This window comes from Blennius ocellaris, assembly GCF_963422515.1.
Source record: "Blennius ocellaris genome assembly, chromosome: 4".
Lineage (NCBI taxonomy): Eukaryota > Metazoa > Chordata > Actinopteri > Blenniiformes > Blenniidae > Blennius > Blennius ocellaris.
The window spans coordinates 3,988,791-4,012,300 of NC_137653.1; the positions used below are offsets into that span (position 1 = coordinate 3,988,791).

The 23,510-nt window shown below is 41.8% G+C and overlaps 1 protein-coding gene across 4 annotated transcripts; it reads left to right on the plus strand.

Moving 5' to 3' along the window:
* The first annotated feature begins 1,254 nt into the window (after positions 1-1,254).
* On the plus strand, positions 1,255-13,467 carry rbm6 (RNA binding motif protein 6). Of its 4 annotated transcripts, none has more exons than XM_080495725.1 (23): positions 1,255-1,380; positions 2,913-2,986; positions 3,557-5,081; positions 5,162-5,251; positions 5,360-5,429; positions 6,320-6,393; positions 9,108-9,182; positions 9,305-9,587; positions 9,682-9,839; positions 9,958-10,058; positions 10,159-10,228; positions 10,388-10,469; positions 10,574-10,632; positions 10,719-10,839; positions 10,978-11,075; positions 11,325-11,660; positions 11,737-11,886; positions 11,980-12,045; positions 12,219-12,446; positions 12,543-12,617; positions 12,694-12,803; positions 12,894-12,945; positions 13,036-13,467. In XM_080495725.1, exons 2-23 carry the CDS (start codon positions 2,934-2,936, stop codon positions 13,129-13,131), a joined length of 3,972 nt encoding a protein of 1,323 aa, XP_080351851.1. In that variant the 5' UTR covers positions 1,255-1,380; positions 2,913-2,933; the 3' UTR covers positions 13,132-13,467. The 4 variants fall into 4 exon arrangements, with proteins under 4 accessions (XP_080351851.1, XP_080351853.1, XP_080351852.1 ...); XM_080495727.1 differs by having other exon boundaries at positions 13,039-13,467; XM_080495726.1 differs by having other exon boundaries at positions 12,697-12,803.
* Positions 13,468-23,510: the final 10,043 nt, after the last annotated feature.

A 23,510-nucleotide genomic window follows, 5' to 3' on the forward strand; every position in this document is an offset into this window, starting at 1 on the left:
TGTACAGGAAAATACATTTTATAGCAAAACACAAACATAATTAATAATCACAATAATCATGGTCAATGATGGGTTATTCCTGTAAAAGATTAAACAACTTAGAATTTTAAGGCAGCAAGAAAGCATATTTTAAGTTAAAGTGCCTTAATATTTGTTGCAGTCATGTAGTAAAACGTTCCAACAGAAGCAACTTGATTATAACTGCTTACTGAGTTCATCGAAATGTGTTAGCTGTTATATTTGCTCATGTGTTTTCAGTCTTAAAGCTGCTGTAATGATTCTTGTGTTCTGTCCTTTTTCACACTTCAATAAAGTTAGAAAAAAATAGACAAAAGTAGGTTTAGAGCATTTCATGTGGGGTGATGTTTTAGCTGTTGTCGTGTTGTAACTTGTAATTAGTAAATTCAGAGTTTATAGGAGAGTCCACATACTTTACGATAATGTATATTTGCATTGTATGTGCACACGTGTATTTTTTTATTTATGTGTGTATTTGGCAACATTTTAGCTGAGCTAAGTGGTTGCTACAGATGCTTGTGAACAAATAAAACGGGCAATACTGAGATTGCTGAAACTGATAAATCGCTGGTGTTGTTCTTTACTTGAGATGGTGTAAAGCAATCACAATAAATAGAGATAAAAGTTCAAGTATAAATAAAATACTGAGATAGAAAACTTTGTAATGATGCTTGCAATTTTCAAGTAAATCTATTTCTGTATAAAATCAATTGTATCTCATTAGCTTTCAGAAATATCTGCCTTATTATGCAGCATCGTTAAAGCCAAGTTGTACGATAATTGTTAAAATGGCATGCATTTTGTTTTTTTAAATGACAATTGTGAAGTTACAAAAAAAAGGTTAGACCTCGAAACATCAAAATTTTATTCTTTTATAAATTGTGACAGATAAATTGTGGCTACAGTAAACCATTGAATTCAAAATGAGATGGTCACAATTAAACTTTCCTTTGGGAGTATTCAAGTGCAGGATTTTATCAGGATTTTTAATAAAGGTTTGAATTATTTGGAACAACTTGCTACCATGTGCACATTTAGTTTTTGCTCAAAGCATCAGAATTAGTACCAGGAGTGCAACCACCAATAATTCTTGATTGTTGGTGTCATGATCTGGGGAAAATACAAGCACAGCAATCTGATATCCACTAGATGGCAGCAGTTCCACCTGCCTGGAAATAAATACATCGAAGAAGAAGCAGCAGAAGACGACGACGAAGAAGAAGAAGAAGAAGAAGAGGCGGACCGTCCGTCTGTGCTGCAGTAAAGAAGAAAACGGTTCGTCTGCACTTTTCTTCATTTCGTCCGAGTCATCGACGATCTGGACGACAGCTGCTCACATTTTCGACGAGACTTAAAACTGAGGTACCTCCTCGGAATAGCACGCCGTGTCTATAAAAACACGAAGTCGGTGACAGAGCGAGCTCCGCCGCATGCTAACCGTGATTTAGCCTGTTTCTGTTAGCCCGATAGCGTCACATACACACGCACACACACACACAGTCACGACCAGTTTGAAATGATCAATCCCTAATATGCTGTAATCGACGTTATTTCTCATTTGTTTTTTCCCCCCCTCCCCGTTGCATTCACATCTCATCTTTCTCCGTATGTGTTCTGTGGCGCAGACGTGAAAGGCCTGCTGGTGGTGTTAATGAGCGGGCCACTGCTGTGAGCCTGTCCTGCTCTCATTCATGCGTTTTAGATTTAAAAATTGACATTAATCGATTGTATAAAGTATCAAAACACCCGAAGCCCGGCCAACATATGATGATGGCCGCTATCTCCCGATTACTTTGCACAAATAATGGCTATTTAATTGGTGCTAGGATGCCGCTCCACACACTATATGATTGGTATAATATAGCTTTGCCTTAGTGAACTGAATATATTGTGAATAAACAAACATTTAAGTGTAGCACTGATCTACACATTGACACTATGATCTCAGTAGTTTTACGATTATTCTTGATCAAAGGTCAGGGTCTGAATAGTTGTAAATACTATGATACCTCATCAACTCGCACTGACATCTTTTGCTGGGAGATGTGAAGCATGTTGATCTCTAAGACTACATTTACATCATTTGCGAGGTTAATTTCCAACACAACTCCAATGTCCACACAGCATGGGTGACGTTTTGAAAAGTGTTTCCAAGCTTTCCGTTTCAACATACCAACTTCGGACATCCCATGTATGTAAAGTTAACAGGATGTGAACCATCGATATATTGCGAACACTGCATGCTAATTAGTATTGATCAAATGTGCAGCGCAATCAATGGATCTTTGCGCATATAACTGCTAAATCTCCCCAAAAGTGCTTTACAATGAATCTCAAGTATTTCCAATTATGTATTCCTCTTGTCTGCTGTTTGTTATTTTCTGTCCTGGTTCTTTTCTCTCTTTTAGAAATCAGACCTCTCCTAACAGATGGCTCTTACTCTTTGACTTGTTTTTTTTTATTAACTTTATTATAAAAGGACTTGTGATGTGCGGTGAATGAATACGGCTTGATCGAAAATCTGAAAGTTAAAATATTGCACGCATGTGCCCAGAATGAGTTCTTAAACTAAGTTAGCCCTCACAAACTACATACTAAACTAATTACTGACATTCTATTTTATAAATAGAATTATTACATCAGATGGGATACTGGGCATCAATGAGCCTGTTTACATGCAGGTTACAATATCTGTTCATCATCTGTTCATGTTATAACAATATAATAATACACTTCATTAATACCAGCAGTAACCTGGTTATGACAAATGAAAATAAAACCTTCAGCCACCTTCAGTGATTGTGAAGCATCTCTGCAGGTCTGAAAGCAGTCTTGCATGCCTGTGACCAACATGCTTCTTGTGTAATGATGCAAATATATTTATTTTGTTTCAGATAAAATAGTGACTTGCAAGCATGTGGGATGGACCTGGCCCCGGGAAAGGACCGCGGGGAGGACCACCTTTTCGGTAAATACGAATTTTTATAATTTTGCTCAGTTTTAAGTAAAGCATTATAAGAAAAAAAAAAAAAATTTTCAGCTCATAAATTGATAAATAAAATCTCTTACAAGTTATGTTGTTTTTATGCTTTTACAGAAACACGGTTTAGGTCTTACACAAATATTTTCTTTTGCAGGTTGACTAATTGAGACCTTATAGGATTAGACTGTTTTTATTGATGTCATTTTAATCTCACTCGACAGACTTCTGCAGCTTTAGTACCCATGATTGTTGCTGCCTGCTCTTGAATATAATCTGATCATAAAGTTGTTTTGTCTCTATGTTTTCACTGCAATTCTGCATCCAGATTTAGTACACCGTTTAATTGTAGCAGCTGTAGTAAATCATCTATATCTTTTGATTTTAAGCATTTTTTCACAATTCTGTTACATTACTGTAGTGATGGTATTGCTTATGTGCTCTGGACAAAAGTGTGGTGTGATTTTCTTTTAAAATGACTGAGTAGTTATTTTGCCAAACATTGTCTTGCTGTGTCATTTTGAACAATGCGTTGTTCTGTGTTTGTATGTGTCACAGCGGTGATCACCGTGGAGAAATGTTTGGGGGCAGAGATCGTCCTATGCCAGATTACAGAGGCCGAGATGGGATGAATATGGGCCCGATGGGTCACATGGGCCCACGGCCACAAGATGGGCCACCCATGGACATGAGGAGAATGGATGGACCGCCCATGAGGGGGCGTGACATGGATCCACGGGATATGCGAGGAAGAGAACCAAACAGAGAGTTCTTCAGACCTGGAGAGGAACCAGACTTTAATCTCAGAAGACATTTTGACGGTTCCATCAGAGACAAACTGAATTCGCCTGGTTTTCGTGGTCCAGGCAGGAACCCAGACATGGGAGGGAGGGGCCCTCCTCCGCGAGAACCAAACAACAGGTTTATGGACACCGGTGACAGGGAGTCATTTCGTGGCGACATGCCACGATTTAACAACGCCAACGTTGAAGGACGAAGGGGGTTTCCTATGGAGCGAGGCGATGGATTCAGGGACATGCATGACAGGCCACCAATGGGTATGGGTGACAATGATTGCTTTGACATGGACATGCCTCCACGTGAAAGGAGAATGATGGACATGGACAGAAGGGGTGGCCCACCTTTTAATCCAAGAGGGGGATTTGATTCTGACATGGATTTCAGGAATCGTCCCGGACCGCCGACTGAATTTCGAGGTAGAGATCGATCTCCTTTAAGGTTTGGTAACAGTGATGGCCCTCCAATGGACAGGGCGAGAGCGGACATGCCACCAGACGCTGGCCCTCATAGGCCGGAGTTCATGGGTGCAGGAGATCCGTTCAGTAACAGAGAGTATACGGAATCAAGTGGCAGTCCCCTTATGGACTACCGAAGTGGTGAGGAGATGACTCTTGCAGAAGAATGGAAGAACCGTCGAAAGGACAAGACTCCTTTCTATAACGTGGGTAAAGGTATGGGAAATGTACCGGAGCCCAACTTCCCTGTTGACTTTGGAAGAGATGTGAATGTTCGGGAACCACCACCGTTCCAGGAAAGAGACAAACCAGCTTCTGAATTCCAAGGGAAGGATGTTGGCTATCCCTGTGCTGATCAGTTTCCACCCATGGGTCTACCACCAATTGGCAAAGTTCCACCAGACCATCCACTCCCAGAGGTTAGTCCCCTGCCTTGTCCTCTGGATAGAGAGAATGACGGTAAGCGCTGGCTTGGAGAGAGGGATCCAAAGCACGTCCAAAACAAATCAAATCGAAATGAAAGGCCTCCTTACCACCAAGAGAAGACTCAAGCTTTACTAGAGCATCCGGAGCCAAATGACTGCTTCAAAGGATTGAAAGATATCCCACACAATGAGGGTCCTGCCAGGGGGAAGCTGGGGGCAGAGCGGGACTTTCCAAACCCTAGCGCTGTGCAGCCACGAGATCAGGACTACAGGGACATCGACTACAGGACCGCGTCTGGGAGGGTGTTTGAATACAAACCCGAAGAGCTTCCAGCTCCAGAGAAAATCCTCAAAGAGCCGAAGTCGGTTCCACCTCCGAAATTTGGCGATGCTGTTTCGCAGGTATGTGTGCATGTTGTCAGTAGTAATTGTGTGAAGAATGGATTTGCATCTCTAAACATTAAATGACCCTTGTCTAAAAGGATCAGGATTACAGGAGTGCGTCAGTGGAGGACAAAGTTTCCAATATCATATCCATAACTGGTATTCCAAAGACTGCTACAATGGAGCAGGTAATTAAACAGATACGCAGTTTATTAAATAAGATGCACACACGCTGGCTTATGTCAGTAAACGTTGCACAAAGCTCGTTCTTGACTTCTACACACACTTTTTTGCAGATTCTTGGTGCCTTTGCGGTCCGTGAGGGTGTGCCAATGCAGGGGATGAAGATCAAAAACGTCGTGCCAGGTGAGAATAAAGTTCCTTTGTGGGATGATTCGGGGCAGTTGACCGCTAACCTGTCCCCCTCCCGATATTTCGCTTTTTTCCCCGACATCCGAACCTCCGCATTTGTTCTTTTATGTTCTTGGTTGCTTTTGTCGTTGGTGGTCGTGTGTGGACTCGCTCAGTAAACACGAAAGCGGGGGTTTCACGTCTGCCGTCTGCTCCCATATCTGCGGATGTGGGCCTCAAGGTTTTCGCCTAGGGTTTTATATCGGCAGTGTTTTGGAGAGCGATATTCAGTGTCAGTCACTGGAGATCTCTCACAGGTGACTCGCTGAACGTGCCCCTCAGGGACACTTTCTCAATGTACTCTGTACAAAGAAGTCAGCAAACTTGGAAGTGGAAACCGCCTCGCTAGTGCTCTGTTCATCCTGCTGATCCAAACATCTGCATTAAAGTGAAACGTTTCCTCAGCGGGTTGCTATACCCACGTGATGCCAAGCCTATCAGGGGCCATCATTTTGCCTAAATACCTCAAAGCAGAATCGCAGAAAAGAGGTACTTTGCTAATGTGATGCATATCAAAATATGTCTTTCTGTCCGTTGGTGCCATCATTGCACACTTTCAACTACCAGCTGTCTGGAGCATCTGTCTGATAAGGCTTGGCTTTTCCAATGCCTCTCATGGCAAAGTCTGATATAAGATGTTTCAGAAGCCTGACTCGGAAAAACCGAGTACAAACAAAAAAAGTTTGTCCGGGGGAAAAAAAAAAAAAAAAGGTTTGTGTGTAAAATATTCGCTCGCATTGATCTCGATGTATTCACGAATGCTTTTCTTCTGTTTTTCACTGGGTGACTGTCATTTCTGACGTTGACTAACAAAAACCCATCTGTATTTCAAATGCTGTCCCCAGGTTACAGCTACGATATGGCCTATGTGGAGTTTTTAAACCTCGAGGATGCAGTCCACTTCATGGAGTCCAACAAGGTGGCCCATCCTCGTCACTCTACGGAGGCCGTCACTCCCATGAGGATTTTGAGGGGTGGAGGGAGGGGGGGGACTTTTAAATAGATGGGTGGGAGAGAAATGTTTGGACAACTCAAGATGGTCAAGGGGATGATGACAGATAATGGGTTTCTTAGCTGTTTATTTTGTTTTTGTAACAGTCATATATATTTATTTATTTTTTCTTCTTTTTAATGGGTATATCAGTCATTTTTGTGCCTCAGGTATTTAGCTCATACTTAATCCTAGAAAAATATCAACTACAAACTGTAGTCAGACCTCCTATGGTTTACTATCTCAGGTTTATTTTTCTTTAAACTGAAATAAATTAAACGTAGTTTTAAGGAAAAATCAGTCAGAAGGTGTAGAATGTGTTTGACAATTAAGAGGGTTTTGGCCGGGGGGGGGTGGGGGTTTTGGCTGGGTGGGGGGGTGCTGCTGTTATGTGGGTACTTCTCAATTTTATTGCAACGAACTGCCCGTGGAGAAGTTTGTATTTAAAAAAAAAAAAATCTTTCTAAACTGCGGCTGAAGATTTAAACCACTCTCTTTAAAGTTTTTTTTTCTTCTTCTTCTTCCTTTTGTTGAAAAGAAAATGCAACGTGTTTTGGTTCGGGATGGGTTCTGTTTCACATGCCAGGGACATGAGAAGTTTTCATTTGGTGTCTGAAGGGCTTGTCAGATGCCAGATACTAAGTTTTCCAAACAGGCAGAACTTTTAGGAGCCGTGACGTGATGCAGTTTGCTGGGTGACTTTGCATTTGCAAGATTGGAGTTTTGTGGGATTAGAATGTATTTTGCTAAACCCTTCCATGGTTTTTCTCAGTAATGTTTTTTTGTTGTTGTTTCTTTTAAACTTCGCACAGAGCGAAACGGCAGAGATGTTATATTGAACGAGTGTGAACGATTAGAAGCAGCTTGAAGATTATTTAGCCATTCTAATGCAAGAGCTTTGATGTTTTTATATAACTTGCTTAGCAACACATGTATTTCTATGGCGTCCTGGACTTTAAAACAATGCCTACAGTCTGGTTCTGTGGTTACTTGTTCAAATATTCTGGAACAATATCTGAACTATTGTTTGAATTTCCATGATTATTTGTGGAGCATATCTTGGTCGAAGCGGATGAAGTCGTTTGATTTTTGGTGATCCCTGGCTTCTTTTACGCCATAGCTGCTTTTTAGTGTGTTAAGAGCTACTCCATTTATTGTCTGAAAATATGGAACAGGAACTCTTGGTTCCCAGGAGATCCTCGCGAACGAGTACAACTTCAGCTCATGACGTCAGTGATTCTATTTCCTTCACCACATGAAGGACCCGGGTGTGGTGCTGGTCCTCCTTTGTCTTTGGGAGTTTTGTTCATCCCCTGATTTCTCATTGCACTTCCAGCTAGTCAAACCTCGAACCCTCTGTTCCTTTACCCATCAGTGGTTGTTCTTGCCCGTGAGCAAGCTCCACATTCCCTTTTCTTGTTGCGTCTCTGCAACATTTTCATTTGACCAAAAAAAAAAAAATTTTTTTGCCCGTTCATGTCTTTACTTTTGCCAAAGAGTGCATATTTTCTTGAATTCGTCTGGATTTTGTTTTGATTTCAGCCTTTGGTGGTGCAATTTATTGGTGAATTTTACATCTCGAATCACTGAGCGCCTTTTCATTATAACGATTGTTTTGATCAAATCTAAAGGTGAAGGTGAATCACCAGCTAGTCTGTGCGACGCTTGTCATGTGTAGCGGGTCTCCTTTTTTTCCTCCTCGCTGTTTTCCTTTAATAGATTCTGTTCCACTATATTCTCGCTAGATGATCAAGTTTGGTTCACTTATTTTATTATCAGAGATTTGAAAACACACTTGGAACGTGTCCCAAGAGGTAAAAGGTGGCTCGAGGTTGTTTTTACGTGTCTTTTAGTTGAATACCGGTCTATTAACTCATCTTGCAATGATACTCTTTCGCTTATAAGCATGGCGTTCAGTCTGAATTTGAATTATACACAGTTGTACCAGTTTCCCAACTGCATTCAGATGTTCTCTTACCTTCCTCCGGAAAGATTTCACATCGCCTCTGCAAATGCGTTCCAAGTGTTGGAATCGGATTCACAGGGACGTTGTTTGGTTTGCACGTTTTACCTGCTGAGAGGGTGGTCGGCTTCGGAACGACAACGTTTCTTTTTTCCCTTTGAACATTACGCTGTGAAAGTCCTATCTTGAGGGTCAGAAACTCTCCGAAAGTAAAAAATCTTAAATGTATAAACGGAAAAGAAATTAAGCAAATGTTTTTTATGAGAATTTATCAGGCAAATGTGGCCTGTTTTTAGCGTTTTTGTCTCACTCCGACAGTGAATTGCAAAACAGATTTTGAATAGACAAAGACACATGTTGAGCATGTTAGTTTTTGGATTTTGCAAAACAAAAGTATTTTTGCCATCTCCTTATCATGGCTTCGTTATCAGATCTTCTGATCCAGAGTGAAAATGATCCACTCTAATCAATAGTTTCTCTGAAACTAACGTAGCCTCAGTGAAACTGCGCGTCGTAGTGATGGATCTTGGCGTTCCACAAATGTACCGGCCTAGTTTATCCTCAGTATTGAAGAGAAAGGTTAAACCTGCCACAGTGCATGTTGGGTGTGTTTATTATTTTAGCTCTATCTGAACAGTGTAGTTTGATACTGAATGGCCTTTTTCTGTTCTTCTTGTAGGGATCCCTGAAGGTTGGCAGTAGAACAACATCCATGAAGTATATCCAGCCAGAAGAGTGTGAAAGAGGTGTTCCTGTGAGTGAAACCAGGGAAACCAACCCACGATCTCAAGATTAGGAATCGTGCAGAGTACAGGAGTATTTACCTCGCAAGTGAATCAAATATATTGTTTTTTTCCTTTGTGTGTTTGGGATCAGGAATCGGATCACAAAGCCCCTCAACCCCAGTTAGCCAGACCTGCAGGTCCTCCAGAAGAGTTGAACACGAACCTGAATGGGTCCAAAGCAAATCCTCCCATGGAGCCGTTGGCCCACGCTCAGTGGCAGCGCAGCTCTGACCTGACTCCAGAGGCCTGGCAGCAGCAGGTGGACCAGCAGCTCCAACAGCAGGACCCAGATCAGCAAGGAGAGCCCTGGGGCCAACACAACCCTCCACACCCCGGTTCACAGCAGCCTGAGTCCGTGTTCAGAGACAGCAAAAGTACGAAGATCTCCGTAGCTTGGAAGGATTGTGATGCGAGATCCTCTCTTTTTTTTCCCCCCTAACTAATTGTGCTTTTTCTTTCCCTTTATAGCCATGATTATAAAGAATGTGAAGCCCAATACCACAGTAGAAACGATCCTGAAAGCACTGGATCCCTTTGCTTACCTGGATGAGAGAAACGTCCGTCTTGTGAAGGGCAAGCCGCCGGGAACAAAGTGCTTTTGCTTTGTTGACATGGATTCCCATGAGGTAGCCTGGAACTCTTACTCACATTCTTTAAGAGAAAGAAATAACACATACTTGGAGACTTTGGGAAATCACTTCTCTGTATGACGTCCAGCTCAAACCATCGCGTGTTCTTTTACAGCAAGTTACACGTCTGGTTGAGCTCCTCACTAAGCCACGGCCCTTGTATGTTGATGGAGTCAGAGTTTATGCTGAGGTGGCGAAACCCCTCAAGAATCAGAAGTAAGTCCTAATGCTCTTGGTTTTTTTTCCCCCCTGAAATGGTGCAGCTATCTAGACACAACTTTAATGTAATTTGCTGTTTTTTTTGTTCCTCTTTCAGTTTCAGGAGAGATTTTGATAAATCGAACACGTCTATCCTTGGATATCCACCTGAGGCCAACATGCTGGGGGTACGTGGCGGCCTTTCCTCTGGTTAGCCTGATCAAAACTCTTTAAAGAGTTTCTGGTCCACATGAGAAGTTTTCCTGCTGCAAGGCTGTGATCTGTTCAAATGTTGACGAGAAGTACGTTTTTTTAACACATGCCTTGTTTTTGTCGCGGTATCACAGCCGCCGCCAGCACTTCCACCTCCTCTACAGCCGTTCATGCTGCCTCTACCGCCTCCTGTTGGTGCACCTCCTGCAATGCAAGGTGATTCTTCCTCGGGTGCATTTTCACTCTTTTGACAACACTTCAGGCAACTTGAGCCAGAAAAAGAAAGACATTTCTCACTTGGATTCACTTTTTCTTGCCAGGAGATCCGATTCCCGGCTGCCCTAATCCAGGTTTTCCATCAGACCCTAGCATTAACCAGGTAGACCTCGGAGCAAACATTAAAAACACGTTTACGATATTTTGTGTGATTTCTGGATAGTGAACGACTTATTTCACTGCTCACAGGGACTTGGCTATGCGGACGCTCCACCTGTGGATCCGTTATACCAAGCTGGTGGCTCTCATGTGCCCACAGATTCATCTGGGATGACGGCTGCTCCAGATGGAGCACAGGCCTTTATGTATGGTAAGAAAAACAAGTTATATTTATGAAATCTGCATGATTTAAGAGCTATGCTTCTGTTCACAGTGCTGCGGCTACTGTTTTGTTTTTCTTCTGTCCATTTCGTGTGTCTCATTTGCATTTTTTTCACACTTCTCCCAGGTCCGGAGACTCCTGACATTTCCAGTTATTTGTTTGACGCCACGTCGGGTTTCTACTACGACCCAGAGACGACGCTGTACTACGACCCAAACTCCAGGGTAAGAATGCAACATATTTCAACTTCTACTTTGAGTTAGATTTTATTACAGAGTAGTGTAACTTGGTCTGGAGCAGTTGTTGTTTTTTTTTTTAATAGTTGTCAGTTACAGTGTTCCATTAGCCAACCAAGACCAATGACAAGTAGATGTTTAAACTGATCAAGAGTGAATTTACCCACCGTAAAGATATTTTTTTATACTTGTTTTGTGTAATGTTTTAATGTCATTTCTCTTTTTTTTGCGTCCTAGTATTTTTACAATGCTCAGACCCAGGAGTACTTGTACTGGGATGCTTTGTCAAAGACTTACATCCCGGTCCCTGGAGGGACTTCTACAGACGTCCAGCCCGTTGCCATGACGGCAGAAGACCAGGCCATTCTCTCAAACCCGGCAGCAGACGCTCCTCTCGAAATGAAGAAACCATCCGTACCTAATGCGAGCGAGGCCCTGGCGCCGGCTCCTGTTTCAGCTGAAAGCTCCACTCCAGAGGCCGTCCCGACTCCCGGGGCCGCTTCCGACAAAAGGGAAGACGACGAGTCTAAAAAGGACAAAGACGAGAAGCCAAGAAGTCTCGCTGCCGTAAAGGTAGAACTCAAGTGATGAAGGACAGAACATACGGGGAGAGCACATGGTGTTGAATTTTTCTTTTCGCCATTTGCAGATCATGAAGGATATGGAGCGGTGGGCAAAGATCCAGAATCGCCAAAAAGATACGGTCCGCGCTCCATCTCCAGTCCTGAAAATGGGGTTTGACGACGACAGGAGGCAGTCCAAGTCCGCTGATGCTGGTTTCGCGATATTCGAGAGAAAGGTGGGGAGACTTTTCCACCAGCATTCAGATTTCAATGTACTTGATCACTTCTAGGCAATTGATGTGTCGCAGCTATAAGTTTTGCTTTGATAGATTTCAGGTGGCGAGGACCTTTTTAAGAAGCCCCTTGCTCCACCCAAGAAGGACGAAAAATCAAAGGTAGGAATCATTTTTAGTCACATGGCTTGTTGTTTCTAAAGATTGATAATCTTGCTTTTTTTTTTTTTTTTTTTTTTTTTTTTTATCTTGGATTTAAAAAAAAAAAAAAAAAGACTGGGCAGTGATTGTCACTTGGATAACTTCACCTAGCATTTGCCTGCCTCGTTTCCCAGCGTCCCATGGGCTCTCTGGGTCTGCTGGCATCCGACTACGCTGCTGGGAGTGACGACGAAGTGGAGGAAGATAAGGAGGACGCCTCGAGAAGCAGTCAGAGCAGCCATTCCGAGGATAAAGAGGACAAGCTGACGGACTGGAAGAAGATGGCCTGCCTGCTGTGTCGGAGGCAGTTTCCCAACAAGGATGCACTGATCCGTCACCAGCAGCTTTCTGACCTCCACAAAGTACAGCCCCCCCCCCTCCTCCCTTTTTCTATCGGCTGCACTTAACAGAGACTTTGCAGATTTGGCTTCTAAAACCTTTTGTTGCTATCTCATCAGCAAAACATGGAGATCCACCTCAAGATCAAGAGGTCAAAAAAGGAACTTGAGGCATTGGAGAACCAAGAAAAAGAAGTAAGTGGACATGGAGCGCAGGAGGAGGGGAGAGTACCATGTTGTATTGTTACTGAAGGTGACATTTTTCACCCAGCAGCTGAGCGCCAGAGAACCCACCAAGTCACCAGAACAGAAACGAAGAAAACAACAACAACACCACCACCAACAGCCGCAGCATCACAACGCCTGGGCTGGAAGCTCCAGGTAGGCGCTAACGGCATTTACCTCACCGTGACGGAAATGTAAACGTTCTGAAGATGTGTGGAGAGTTATATTTCTTTTTTCTTTGTTTAGGGAAACAAGCAAAGTCAGCGAGAGGCCTGGTTTAGGTGCTGAACCCGCTCCTGTAAGTATGAACTTTAATATCTTTGTCTATCTCGTGGTGTGTGTGTGTGTGTGCGGCTTCACTAAATCTTTCTTTATATTTTCTCTTCAGCAGAGGAAGAAGAAGGAGCCCGTCGTTTGGGATCACGCCACCTACAAACAAGCAGTGCGCAAGGCCATGTTCGCACGATTCAAGGAACTTGAGTGAACTCTTCTGAACACTTCCGCACTTCAATATGTGAAATGTTAACGGCATGGTTGCCCACTGTGGCACGAGGAATCTCCCCTTTGACTGTTTTACCGTTTCTCTGCCTCGGACATCTTTTTATTTTCTTCTTTTTTTTTTTTTTTTTTTTTTTTTTTTACTGATTCAGGCAAAAAATAATTATTTGATGTCCTCAAATGAATTTTGTTGATAAGAAACTGATTTATTCTGTTGTTTTGAGTATCTCTGTTTTTATTGTCTGTATGGAAATTGTGAAATGTGCTCGGGCTGTTATTCTTTTTTTTTGTGTGTGTGTGTTTTAGTAAAAAAAAATTATGTTTTTCTGGTCACTGTTTATTTTGTTTATTCTGAGCAGTTTTGTCTTCATTCCTATGGGAATAAAGTTGCTACCATGCACATTTTAAGTGAAAAATAAAAATGAATTCTTTTGTATTTGTGTGTTTTAATGCCTATATGTGACATCTGTAGTGTGTACTGGTTCTGACCACTAGGTGGTAGTAAGAGGCCATGTTTGATTTGTTAAGCTACTGTGACCTTTTCCCAGTGAAACTACAGAACCAAATCTTCATTTAATATTTCTTGTGTTTGCCAACTTACGGAAAAATAGTGATAAAACTAAAGGGGATGGATATTTGCAATTAGGATTTGGTCCTCAGGATAGCGGTAAAGTCGCGTCCCTGATGCTTTTTCTGCAATTCTTGGTGTGAATGCAGCCGTAATGTCTCCCAGTTGTGCTCTGCTGGAATTGCAACGCTCAGTCCTCCCCTCTGACCTTTGCTAATATAAAGGAAGTGGCCTCCGTCCTCCGGCAGGCTGTGGTTCACTGAATGTCGGGGATTGCGTGGTGTGCTGACACACCAGCTCCTCCGAGAGCAGTAACGAGAACACCGGGGAGCCGGCAGAGCTGCAGCCGGTGACAAACAGCAGACGCAGGACTGGAGCCAGCAACTTTGTCAAATATACAATAACAATCATGCCTCTTACTTTAAGGCAGTAACCCTACGAGGGATAACCGAGGCTCGTACAACAAATCCAGCTGGTTTTCTAACCAGCAGGTACAGTAGCTCATGTTCTTCCCCAAAGCCACGGGGACGACGCAACCAAAGGTGAACAGTCATTATCTAAGAGTGACTGGCAGCGTGTGGAGTCTCTCTGTCTGACGAGACATGGCAGCATGGTAACAAAGCTGCACATTGTAAACCGTGTCTTGTGGCTTGGCATCGAAACCACAGTGATTATCAGGTTCAGATGTTTTTACAGCGAAACTCTGACACATCGGCTCACCATATGGTTAGTGCAGTTGTAAAAACCGAATCCTGAGAAACCACTTTGTTTTATTAGGAAATAATTGTTTTTAATCTTGTATTCTGAAGTCTCAACAGTGAAGAGCTTGAATGGAAGGAGTCGTCACAGGGCTGACCTGGACAAATCAAAATGGACTGAAGGTGAAGCCTTCCATCGTGATTGTTCGAGAAAACACACGCCAGGCTTCTTTGTACAAACTTGTTTCTGAATCACATCAGGGTTGTCAGCATAATTTCAAACTAACACACACCCCTGTTGTGCCTCTGTACATGAATAAAACGCCTGTTAATATTTTACAATTACCAAGTGTGATTGTTGACTTTAGGTCCCATTTACGCAACGTTTCACGTGACAACACCTAATCCGTTAAAAAAAAAAAAAAAAAAGTTTATTTACACTGCAGCAGCGGACAGACAACGAGGTAGTAGTTAGTCTACCTGGCCACTGGGGGCACTGTTGCTTGATTTTGTAATGAAACGGCACAGACGTGTGTGCAGAGAACAACATGCTATAAACGTGAAGAAAATGTAGAGAACCCGACATCCGAATGGGCTGAGGACGCGACGGATGCCATCGGGGTGAGTGTCAACTATAAAACTACTGATATGGACGATAAAACTAGAATACAGACCGCGATTAATGCCACTGCGGGTCCGTCATGTTTGTTTACAAGTGGATGGAAGGGGAGGCACTAAAAACTTAGCAGATACAGGTCATCTGCACATTGGTGCCGTGTAAACAAACCTCCAAAAAGTGAAGAAAGTTTTGCGGATGCACTCATATTCATTGTCGCATAAACGGGGCCTTTGATGGCAGCATGAGTAATATACATATCGTGATTTTCCACTACCGTTTCCTTAAATTATCGCCACAGTATGAGGGTAAAAGTGTGTAGCGCTGTCAAATCACGGTGGGAATATCCCCGGTTCGACTCTAGACTAGGGGCCTGTGCATCTGTGGGTTTAATCCGGGTGCTTCTGATCCTCACAGTCCAAAAACATGCATGGTGCAATGGCAACCTCTCTTGCATAGTGATTTTGTTTGTTCCATAGTGAACTGGAAGCAGCTCCCCAGTTGGCTGAAGACACAAACAGGGCGGCATGAGGATGTATGGTGGGCGAGGACTGGAGTTTCCATGTACGGGCAAATAATTCAATATACAGGTACCTCCCATGAACCATATCTCTCTATCTGTACGTGTGTGTGTATATATATATATGTGTGTTAGTTTAGTTGGTGACTCCATATTTGATCTGTGTCATTGACCTCTGTGCTGGCCGTACCGCGTCAGTGGTTGCAAGAATAAGCTTCTGTCATATCTATTCAGACTAATTACTAAAATGTGGAACGAGGGATTTCATGTGAACTTTGCTCTGTTGTATATTCAGCAAACACACACACACTCATGCGAATGCATTTATACGCAACATCAAACAAGGCAACCGGAACATTTTTGACAGCAAGAAAAAGTTATTTTTCCTGTGTGCAATCTCTGATTACACAACAACTTAAAAGCGAGCTTATTTATTTTATTTATTTTTTTCATGAAACGTTGACAGGATAAACTGAATTTTACTACCATAAAAAGGAAGAAAACAAAACATTGCAAAGCTATTTCTCTTCTGTGGTCACTGTAAGTCCACCCGTCCTTGAAATACGGATGTAATATTCATGTCTGCTAAAATCCAACCTTTGATGTTATCTTCAGACTTCGGAAGGTCTTGAAATTACTACCACATTTGCAGTGATTTTCGTCTCCCCTAATCCCAGCAAGCAGGTTGAAATGATCACATATTTTCATTTGCTCGTGGTCTGTATATCCCGGGGCGTCCATCAAACGGCAACATTTTTTTCAGAGCAACAGTTTCGGGCTCGGTATCTTTGTATTTGCATATAAATTAAGAATTTACCTCCTTTGTTTTTGGACTTGCTGTGCACTGCGAGTGAATTACCGGTGGAATCATGCGGATGAATGAACTACAACTCTCGGATTGTTATCTCACTTTGTGCTGTGTTCAAGGTAAAAACTCTCAAGAGATAATCCAGTGCTGGGGTTACAAGATTAATTTTTTTATTTATTTAAATAAATAAATGCTATTGTGTAACAGTCACAGTATTAGTGGGTCTTAGTCACAAGATTTGGGATTATCAAGCATTAAAAAAAATATATATAAATCCCAAATTGTTAAACTGAGACATAGGGGGGTAAAGTCTCTGGTCAGTTTCTGATACTATTATTATTTTCTTACATGTCTCTTTTCTTTAATCTGTCAACAAGACTCCAATGACACCCACTGCTCCCACCAGCTCTATGAATAATAATCATTCAGTCTTAATGGCATCTGGAAATTATTGTGAATTCTGTTTGCAACGATAAGAGGCGTGTGTGTGTGTGTGCATATGGACCAATGCAGGGCCCTCCACAATTTTATGTTCAAGATGTGGTCTTGGGATTAAGGTCACATTTAGATTTTAAGGTTAAAATTAGGTTCAGGTTACAGAGAGGGTTTGGCACCGAGGCATTGGGAACGAATGGGAGGATCTCACAGAGATAGCTGTGTACGTGTGCGTGTGTGAAGTAGAGCTTTCAAGCCGTGTTGATGGCAGGAGAAAAAAAAATGGACACGGGGGCCAATTATCCCAGCTTGACGTCTTTTAGCATCAGGCAGGTGGAGCCGGAGTGGCAGTCTGGGGACAAGACAGAAGAAGACGCAGCCTCAGATGTTGATATGAGCTGTCAGACCACAGAGGAGAGGAGAGGAGCGAGAGGCATCATTTTATCATTTTGTCGCTCTTAATGGAGGTCTGATACTGAGCTTCCAGCAGATGGACAAAAGGCCCTCTCAATGTGGAGGCACAAAAAAGTAGATGTATTTTGCATTTTGGAAATTATTATAACATCCAGACTGACACCCACACCAGCCTGACAGGCAGCTCACCGCACGCCGTCTCGGCTTTCCGTTTACGTTCCCCTCCAAAACGGACCTCGGAAATAAAATCCACATTGCATTATAGATGAAATAGATTATTTTACAATATGGTTACATGTAGGATCGTTGCGTATGAAATCTCGTCCTCGTCCGTTATGAAAGATGATTAAAAACATGAGTCCTCTTAAGGAATGGCATGTGTTCGTGGTCACCCCATGCAAACAAAAGGACCGAAATGTCACAAGCTCATGGAAATCATGCTTGTCTGAGCAATTACACCATCTGGCTTTATCCTTTCAAGTGTAAGTTGAAAAATGGTGTCTGTTATTGATTGCTAATACATAACATCATCTTGACAATGTCCTCGTCCCAGAGCGCGGCCCATGTGAGGAGACTTGGCCCGTTGCTTTGTAGCAGAGAGATTTCCACTGGCAGACGTCTCAGCGAGAGCATTATAGACATTGAAAACATTTGGAAATGATGTCATGGCTCTGCACTCGCCCCTCTGATGGCGCAATGACGGCAACAACGGCACAAAATTAATACAAAAAAAACAACCTCTTTTAACTTCTGTTTTTACAGCCTTTTCTGATTTAGGAACGAAATGCACCTTTACGTGTGATTTACAATCTTCTTGTTCAGACGTTATTGATACGATATTGAAGTGATTATGATGCGCAATCAAGCAGTTTTCATTTTCCTTCATCCATTCCCATTATAGGAATATTTAAATTATTCTGCAACAAATTATGTGTTATCATAAAAGATCTATCTTTGATCTGGGATTCATTATTGTCCCCTGATACATTAAACTGCCTCAGGTAAAGCAGAACTTAATTAAAAATCCTGAAGCTCTCTTAAATGTGTTTTGCATGGCTTTAGACACAAACAGTTATGTAATTTTTTTTACAATTAAAAAGAACACAAATAAGAACGATATTACTATTTGTGATGATCAGCCTTTTATGTTAACAAAATCCTATCCCAGATATACGTGCATGCACATTTAATGTTTATTGTATTGGGGCACAGAGGAGAAGAACTATTTTAATGAAAGGTAAATGTACATATTGAAGAAGTTTCTGCATAGTGTCACCACACCACCACCCAAAAAAAATAAAAATAAATGTGCATCTAGTTGTAATTAACATGATCAAAAAGTTTTTTTCGCCTTATTTCAGGTGAATATAATAACTACTTTAAAATGTTTTATTATCCTTCACCAATCAATTGAAAACCCCAAATGTGAGTGTTTCTTTTTTTTTAATCCTCAGACAAAGAAGCAATTCTATGAAAAAGACCAAAACCAAAGCATACACCTGAGTTTTTCTCATATTGTAGAAACTATTCCTCCAGAGAATTAAAATTATTGATCAAAAATAGTTTATTGTTCTTTTTTTTTTTAGTTTTATTGTAAAACGAATCACACTGTTTTGTAGCAACATTGTGGTTTTGACATCAAAGAGTTAAAAGTTGGAATCATGTCAATGTATTAGTGCTCAGAGGAATTTAGTGAAATGAATACATGAGGTGGTGAGTGGGATTTTGAGATTTGAGGGGGGCTGGCCCTTTAAGTTTGTCTGGGTAATCAGGTTTCTCATGGTCATTGAGTTCAGGCACTCAGATATTTAGATTGTCATCAGTGTATATTATTAATGGCCTATTTAATTTTTAATGTAAAATAAGGTTGAGTGAGCAAAGGGCCGAGGGGGTTTCAGGGTGAGGGGCTGAGAGAGGAAACAATAATATACTTAATTTGTATGAGCAGCACCGATTCCTTCACCTACAATCTAGACTGACTAATGTGTCCTGATAACATATGACTTTCCCTTCTATGGAAGTGGAAATACCTGGCGGAGATGTTGTTAACATTTAGCAGTCCTAATGATAACACTGTTTAATGGCTTTACCATCGTGGCCATATGGATGAAACATCATGTCAGGTCAATTCCCCGCCTCATGTTTATTATTGCTCGTCATATAGAGTGGAAATAACCACCGTTGCAACCGGCCATTACTGTTATATTGTGCGTTGCCTCCGATTCTATGATCGTGTGCTTCATTTTCTCCAGTTTTATCCTCTACGGTAGCGTCAGTGTGTGTCACAAGCTGGCGGGGGAAAAATACTCAACTAAAATAGACTTAAAAGCTGAGTAACACAAACTAGTGCCCTTTAAAAATACAACCTTTGCAGTCGAAAAAATTGTGATGATTCTGTTTTTCTGTCATTCACATTGTTTGAAATAATATGTTATAAAGTACAATTACTGAGTTTTCTAACCAAGCTACTCTTGGCTCATCCCATCCTGCTCCCTGTGTCGCTACTGCTGTTGTCCTGGTGGTTTCCATTTCACCAAATCCCTGTTTACCCCCAAAATCCTGAACTAACCTAAACTTCCTGACACGATGCACACCCACACGGAGCTGACGGATTAATCAATCTGTCACAGGAGCACAATAATACATGTTGGCACATGTTATTCAGACACATTATAATTAACAGTGACGCTATAAATGCACAAGTGTTAATTTGGGTTCGGTTAAATTATACTTGTTGCAATGACTTATGATTGACAAAGTCTTGTTAAACCAGCAGTTTAATTTAATTGGTTCGATTTTTAATGATACGTGTGCAGTACAGAAAGGCGTAACATGTTGAAACATGCCTTATAAAGATCGTCTGCATGGAGGCTATGATTCACTGGAAGTCAAACCAATCAACTCTATTATTACTGAAAGTCACGTGTGTAGTTTCGAGATCCAGAAAAGCCTGTGAGACTAAAAATCTGAAATGTCTTTCTACCCGCGACACCCCGTCTTTCTCTTCTTGATTGTCTGCGACTTTCTTCCTTTATTCTGAAATTTATGATCAAACTCCTCCCCGACATCTGGAAGCTCAGGAACATAGAGCAATCATCCACCTCCTGCAGCTGTACCTGTATTTCTCAGGCTATCACACGTTTTACATGTCACACACTCATTAGAACAGCTGGAGCGCAGACCCCGGCTTACAGACCCCCTGATGACAGAAACATGGCCGTGCTCTTCAACCCTCCCTGCAGCACGGTACCTGCGTCCTGAGGCCCTGTAAATGTGCGGCGAATCAGAGGGTGCTGAAAGGCGCTTGCAACACAAGCTTTTTTTACCCCAGAACAAAAGTTCTCCTCGGTCTCAACGGCTTTTCCCTCGACGGAAGGAACCGGCGGACACATGGCAAGTTTCACCAGCAGTAGGTTTACATTACTTTTTTTTCCTTTTTTTTTCTTCAACTGATAAACCTCTCAGCACAGTGTTGGAAAACCGAGCGTTTCATTCACCAAACATTACAACCTGACCTATGCTAAGCTGGCTTCAGGATATTTTCATTACCATTTTTGGCTGCAAAACATTCAGTGTATTATTATTATTTCATTTTTTTTTTTTTCATACAGCAGAATTGTTGTAACACAATCACCTGCGCTGGTGCCAACGGCTGGAGGGAAAATGACTGTAAAAATCATTAGTTGTCCTGGAGGCACACACACACACCAGTGCAGCAGCATTAACAGCCACATCGCTATTGTCAGCTTTGAGGGATTAGAGCGATCCGTAATGTTGCCTGGGCTCTTACACAAATGAGAATGGATGTGGCTGGTGGGAAACATGCAAATGTTATTGTCTCACTCTGATTCAGTCCTGATCTTCGTGGGTTACGTGAGACTTCATATTTGTGTTCTACCCTGCTATACATGTAATGGGGGTTTAAAAAAAAAAAACCTGAGCAGGTTCAATGTTCATGCCTGGGTGATTAAAGAGTGTCGGGAGAAGCATTTACTGCTCTTTTAGAAACAAGAAGCCATCATACGGAGATTCATGTAATAAAATGAAGCTCGTACTCAGTGAAGTCTTTGTCTTGTTAATGTCGTTGGTGTTTTGTCAAAGTGCTTGAGACCCTGCGGGCGACAAATGGAGGTAATCAATCATTGTGCAGCATAGACCCTGAACTGCACACGATCCAAAGGAGGTAAAGAGCCAAACCATTGTCAGATAAAAAGCCTCCTTATGGACGACTTCAAACCGCATCTAAATAGCTTTATGTTTAAAAAGGCTTAATCTGCCTACCGGCTCTTCAGTTGCCCTCTGTCAGTGTTTGTGCATCTAAAGTGCCTCACACGTTCAGCTGCAGCTAAGAAAGCCTCAATCTGAGACACTTCCGGCTCCCAGGAGACTCTGCTGATGGCAACGCCGCCATTTGGGGCAGCCAGTCCCTGAACGCTGCGTCGGTGTGCGAGCACTGAGAGAGGAGTGCTGTAGAGTGTGCGTCCTAATGGGAGGCTGTTAAACCTCAAGTACAGGAATTATCTGCATACATCTTCTTTCTTTCTTTTTTTTTTCAGAAGGTCTTCGTGTCAGGATGAAATAGTTGACGAGAATGATCTTTTAATGAAGTTTTCATTTGGAATCAATGCCATTAACATACAAAGATGTCATGTAATACCACTCAACCTGGATATTTTTAGATCTGGCAAGTACTCGTCCAAGATCTTTATACAGGCAGACCTGGGCACTTGAAGTCAGGCTTAGTTTTTTTTCAATCCAAGAACCAGACTCTCAATATAAGGCTTAAACTGTATAAAATACACCTGGATTATTTAGACCTGAAAAGGATTCTTGCGGGTTAATTGGAAAATAGACATCGATTCTTAAAACAGACCTTTTGAATGTGACTTGAGTTTTTCTAAACACATTTTCGATGTGACTGTTCAAAATAAAATTGAATTTTTCACATCAGACTTGGACTATTTGAGGGAGACACAGACTTTTTAAACGAACATATTTATCAAATGTTGTCGTGAAATCAACATTAAATTTGCTCTGCCAGATGAGTTAATGGGTTAATTAACTCAGATCTTTAGCATATTTCTTCTTTTAAAAAAAAGCAACGGAAAAATAACACAAAACAGGCCAAACTTAATGCACTTCAAATATTATACAATCTTGATTACACAAAAATGTACAAGAAATGCATCAATGATAACGACTTTACAGGTAGAATGGAAGGACGTCACTGACAAAAAGCAGAAGGAGAAAAACACATTTGTAATTAAGTGAAAGACATTTGAGAAAGAAGTCGTTGAAGTGTTGAGTTCAACCTGTCATGCATGCTACATTCATATCCAACAGGTTAGAAAAGCTGGGTTCAATTATCAAGTCGCCTGAAAAGAACCTGTGTCGTGAGTGGAAGTTCCGATCTTGATATATTATTAGTTTTGGCAACACTTCCAAACTTTAAAGTACCAAAAACTCGGGAGCAAAAACGTTCCACCTCTCATCTATGGTTATGTCACCATAACGTTAAAGTTTTTATTAAGATCAACACATAGGTCCTCCTTCAAACTTGTTTGACATTTATATTTAGTTCTCCTCTTCACTTCTGAATATCTTGGCTCAGAATATCTGTGTGTAAGTGCACTGAAACTCCGAAGCCCGTTTTTCAAAGACCCTCCACATTTTTGCTCCCTAATTAGTGTCGACACAGACGACTCTCATACCGCCATATATTCTCTCAGGCTCTCGTCTCCTCGTCAAACTGGTGAATCTTCACTTTTGAAAACGCCCCGAGGATGTCAGGAAAGACACAGCCTGTAAATTTGAAGTGCGGAAGGACAAGTACACACCGATTTCGACCCTTAATGGCGCGATGATATCGGGGCCTTCAACCTCTCGACGTCTTCAAATGACCTGAACAGACCTGAATGGTGGATAATCCCTCCTGGCAGGTGATTCCACTGAGGAGAGTAAAGCCCTTTGCTGTCCTGCTTAGCCTGGTGTGACCTCGCGGTCTCAGCTCGACGTGGATCTTGAATCATATCCAGCACTTCAGTCAAGCATGAGAGGAGTATGGACGCCCTTTCACTGATTTTGATTTCATGTTTACTCAGACAACCGTGAGTCCAAGAGCGACTGCATTTCTTGTTCTGCTCTAAATCCTGCCATACTAAAATAAGAATCTATTGTGAAACACTTATTCTGGCCATGACAGTGCTGTGATTAGTATATGACATGAGATGCACGTCAGGACATTTGAAGGTTTATTGGATTGTGATTCTTTACCAAGATGCTTTTATCACAAATAACCCTTTATGT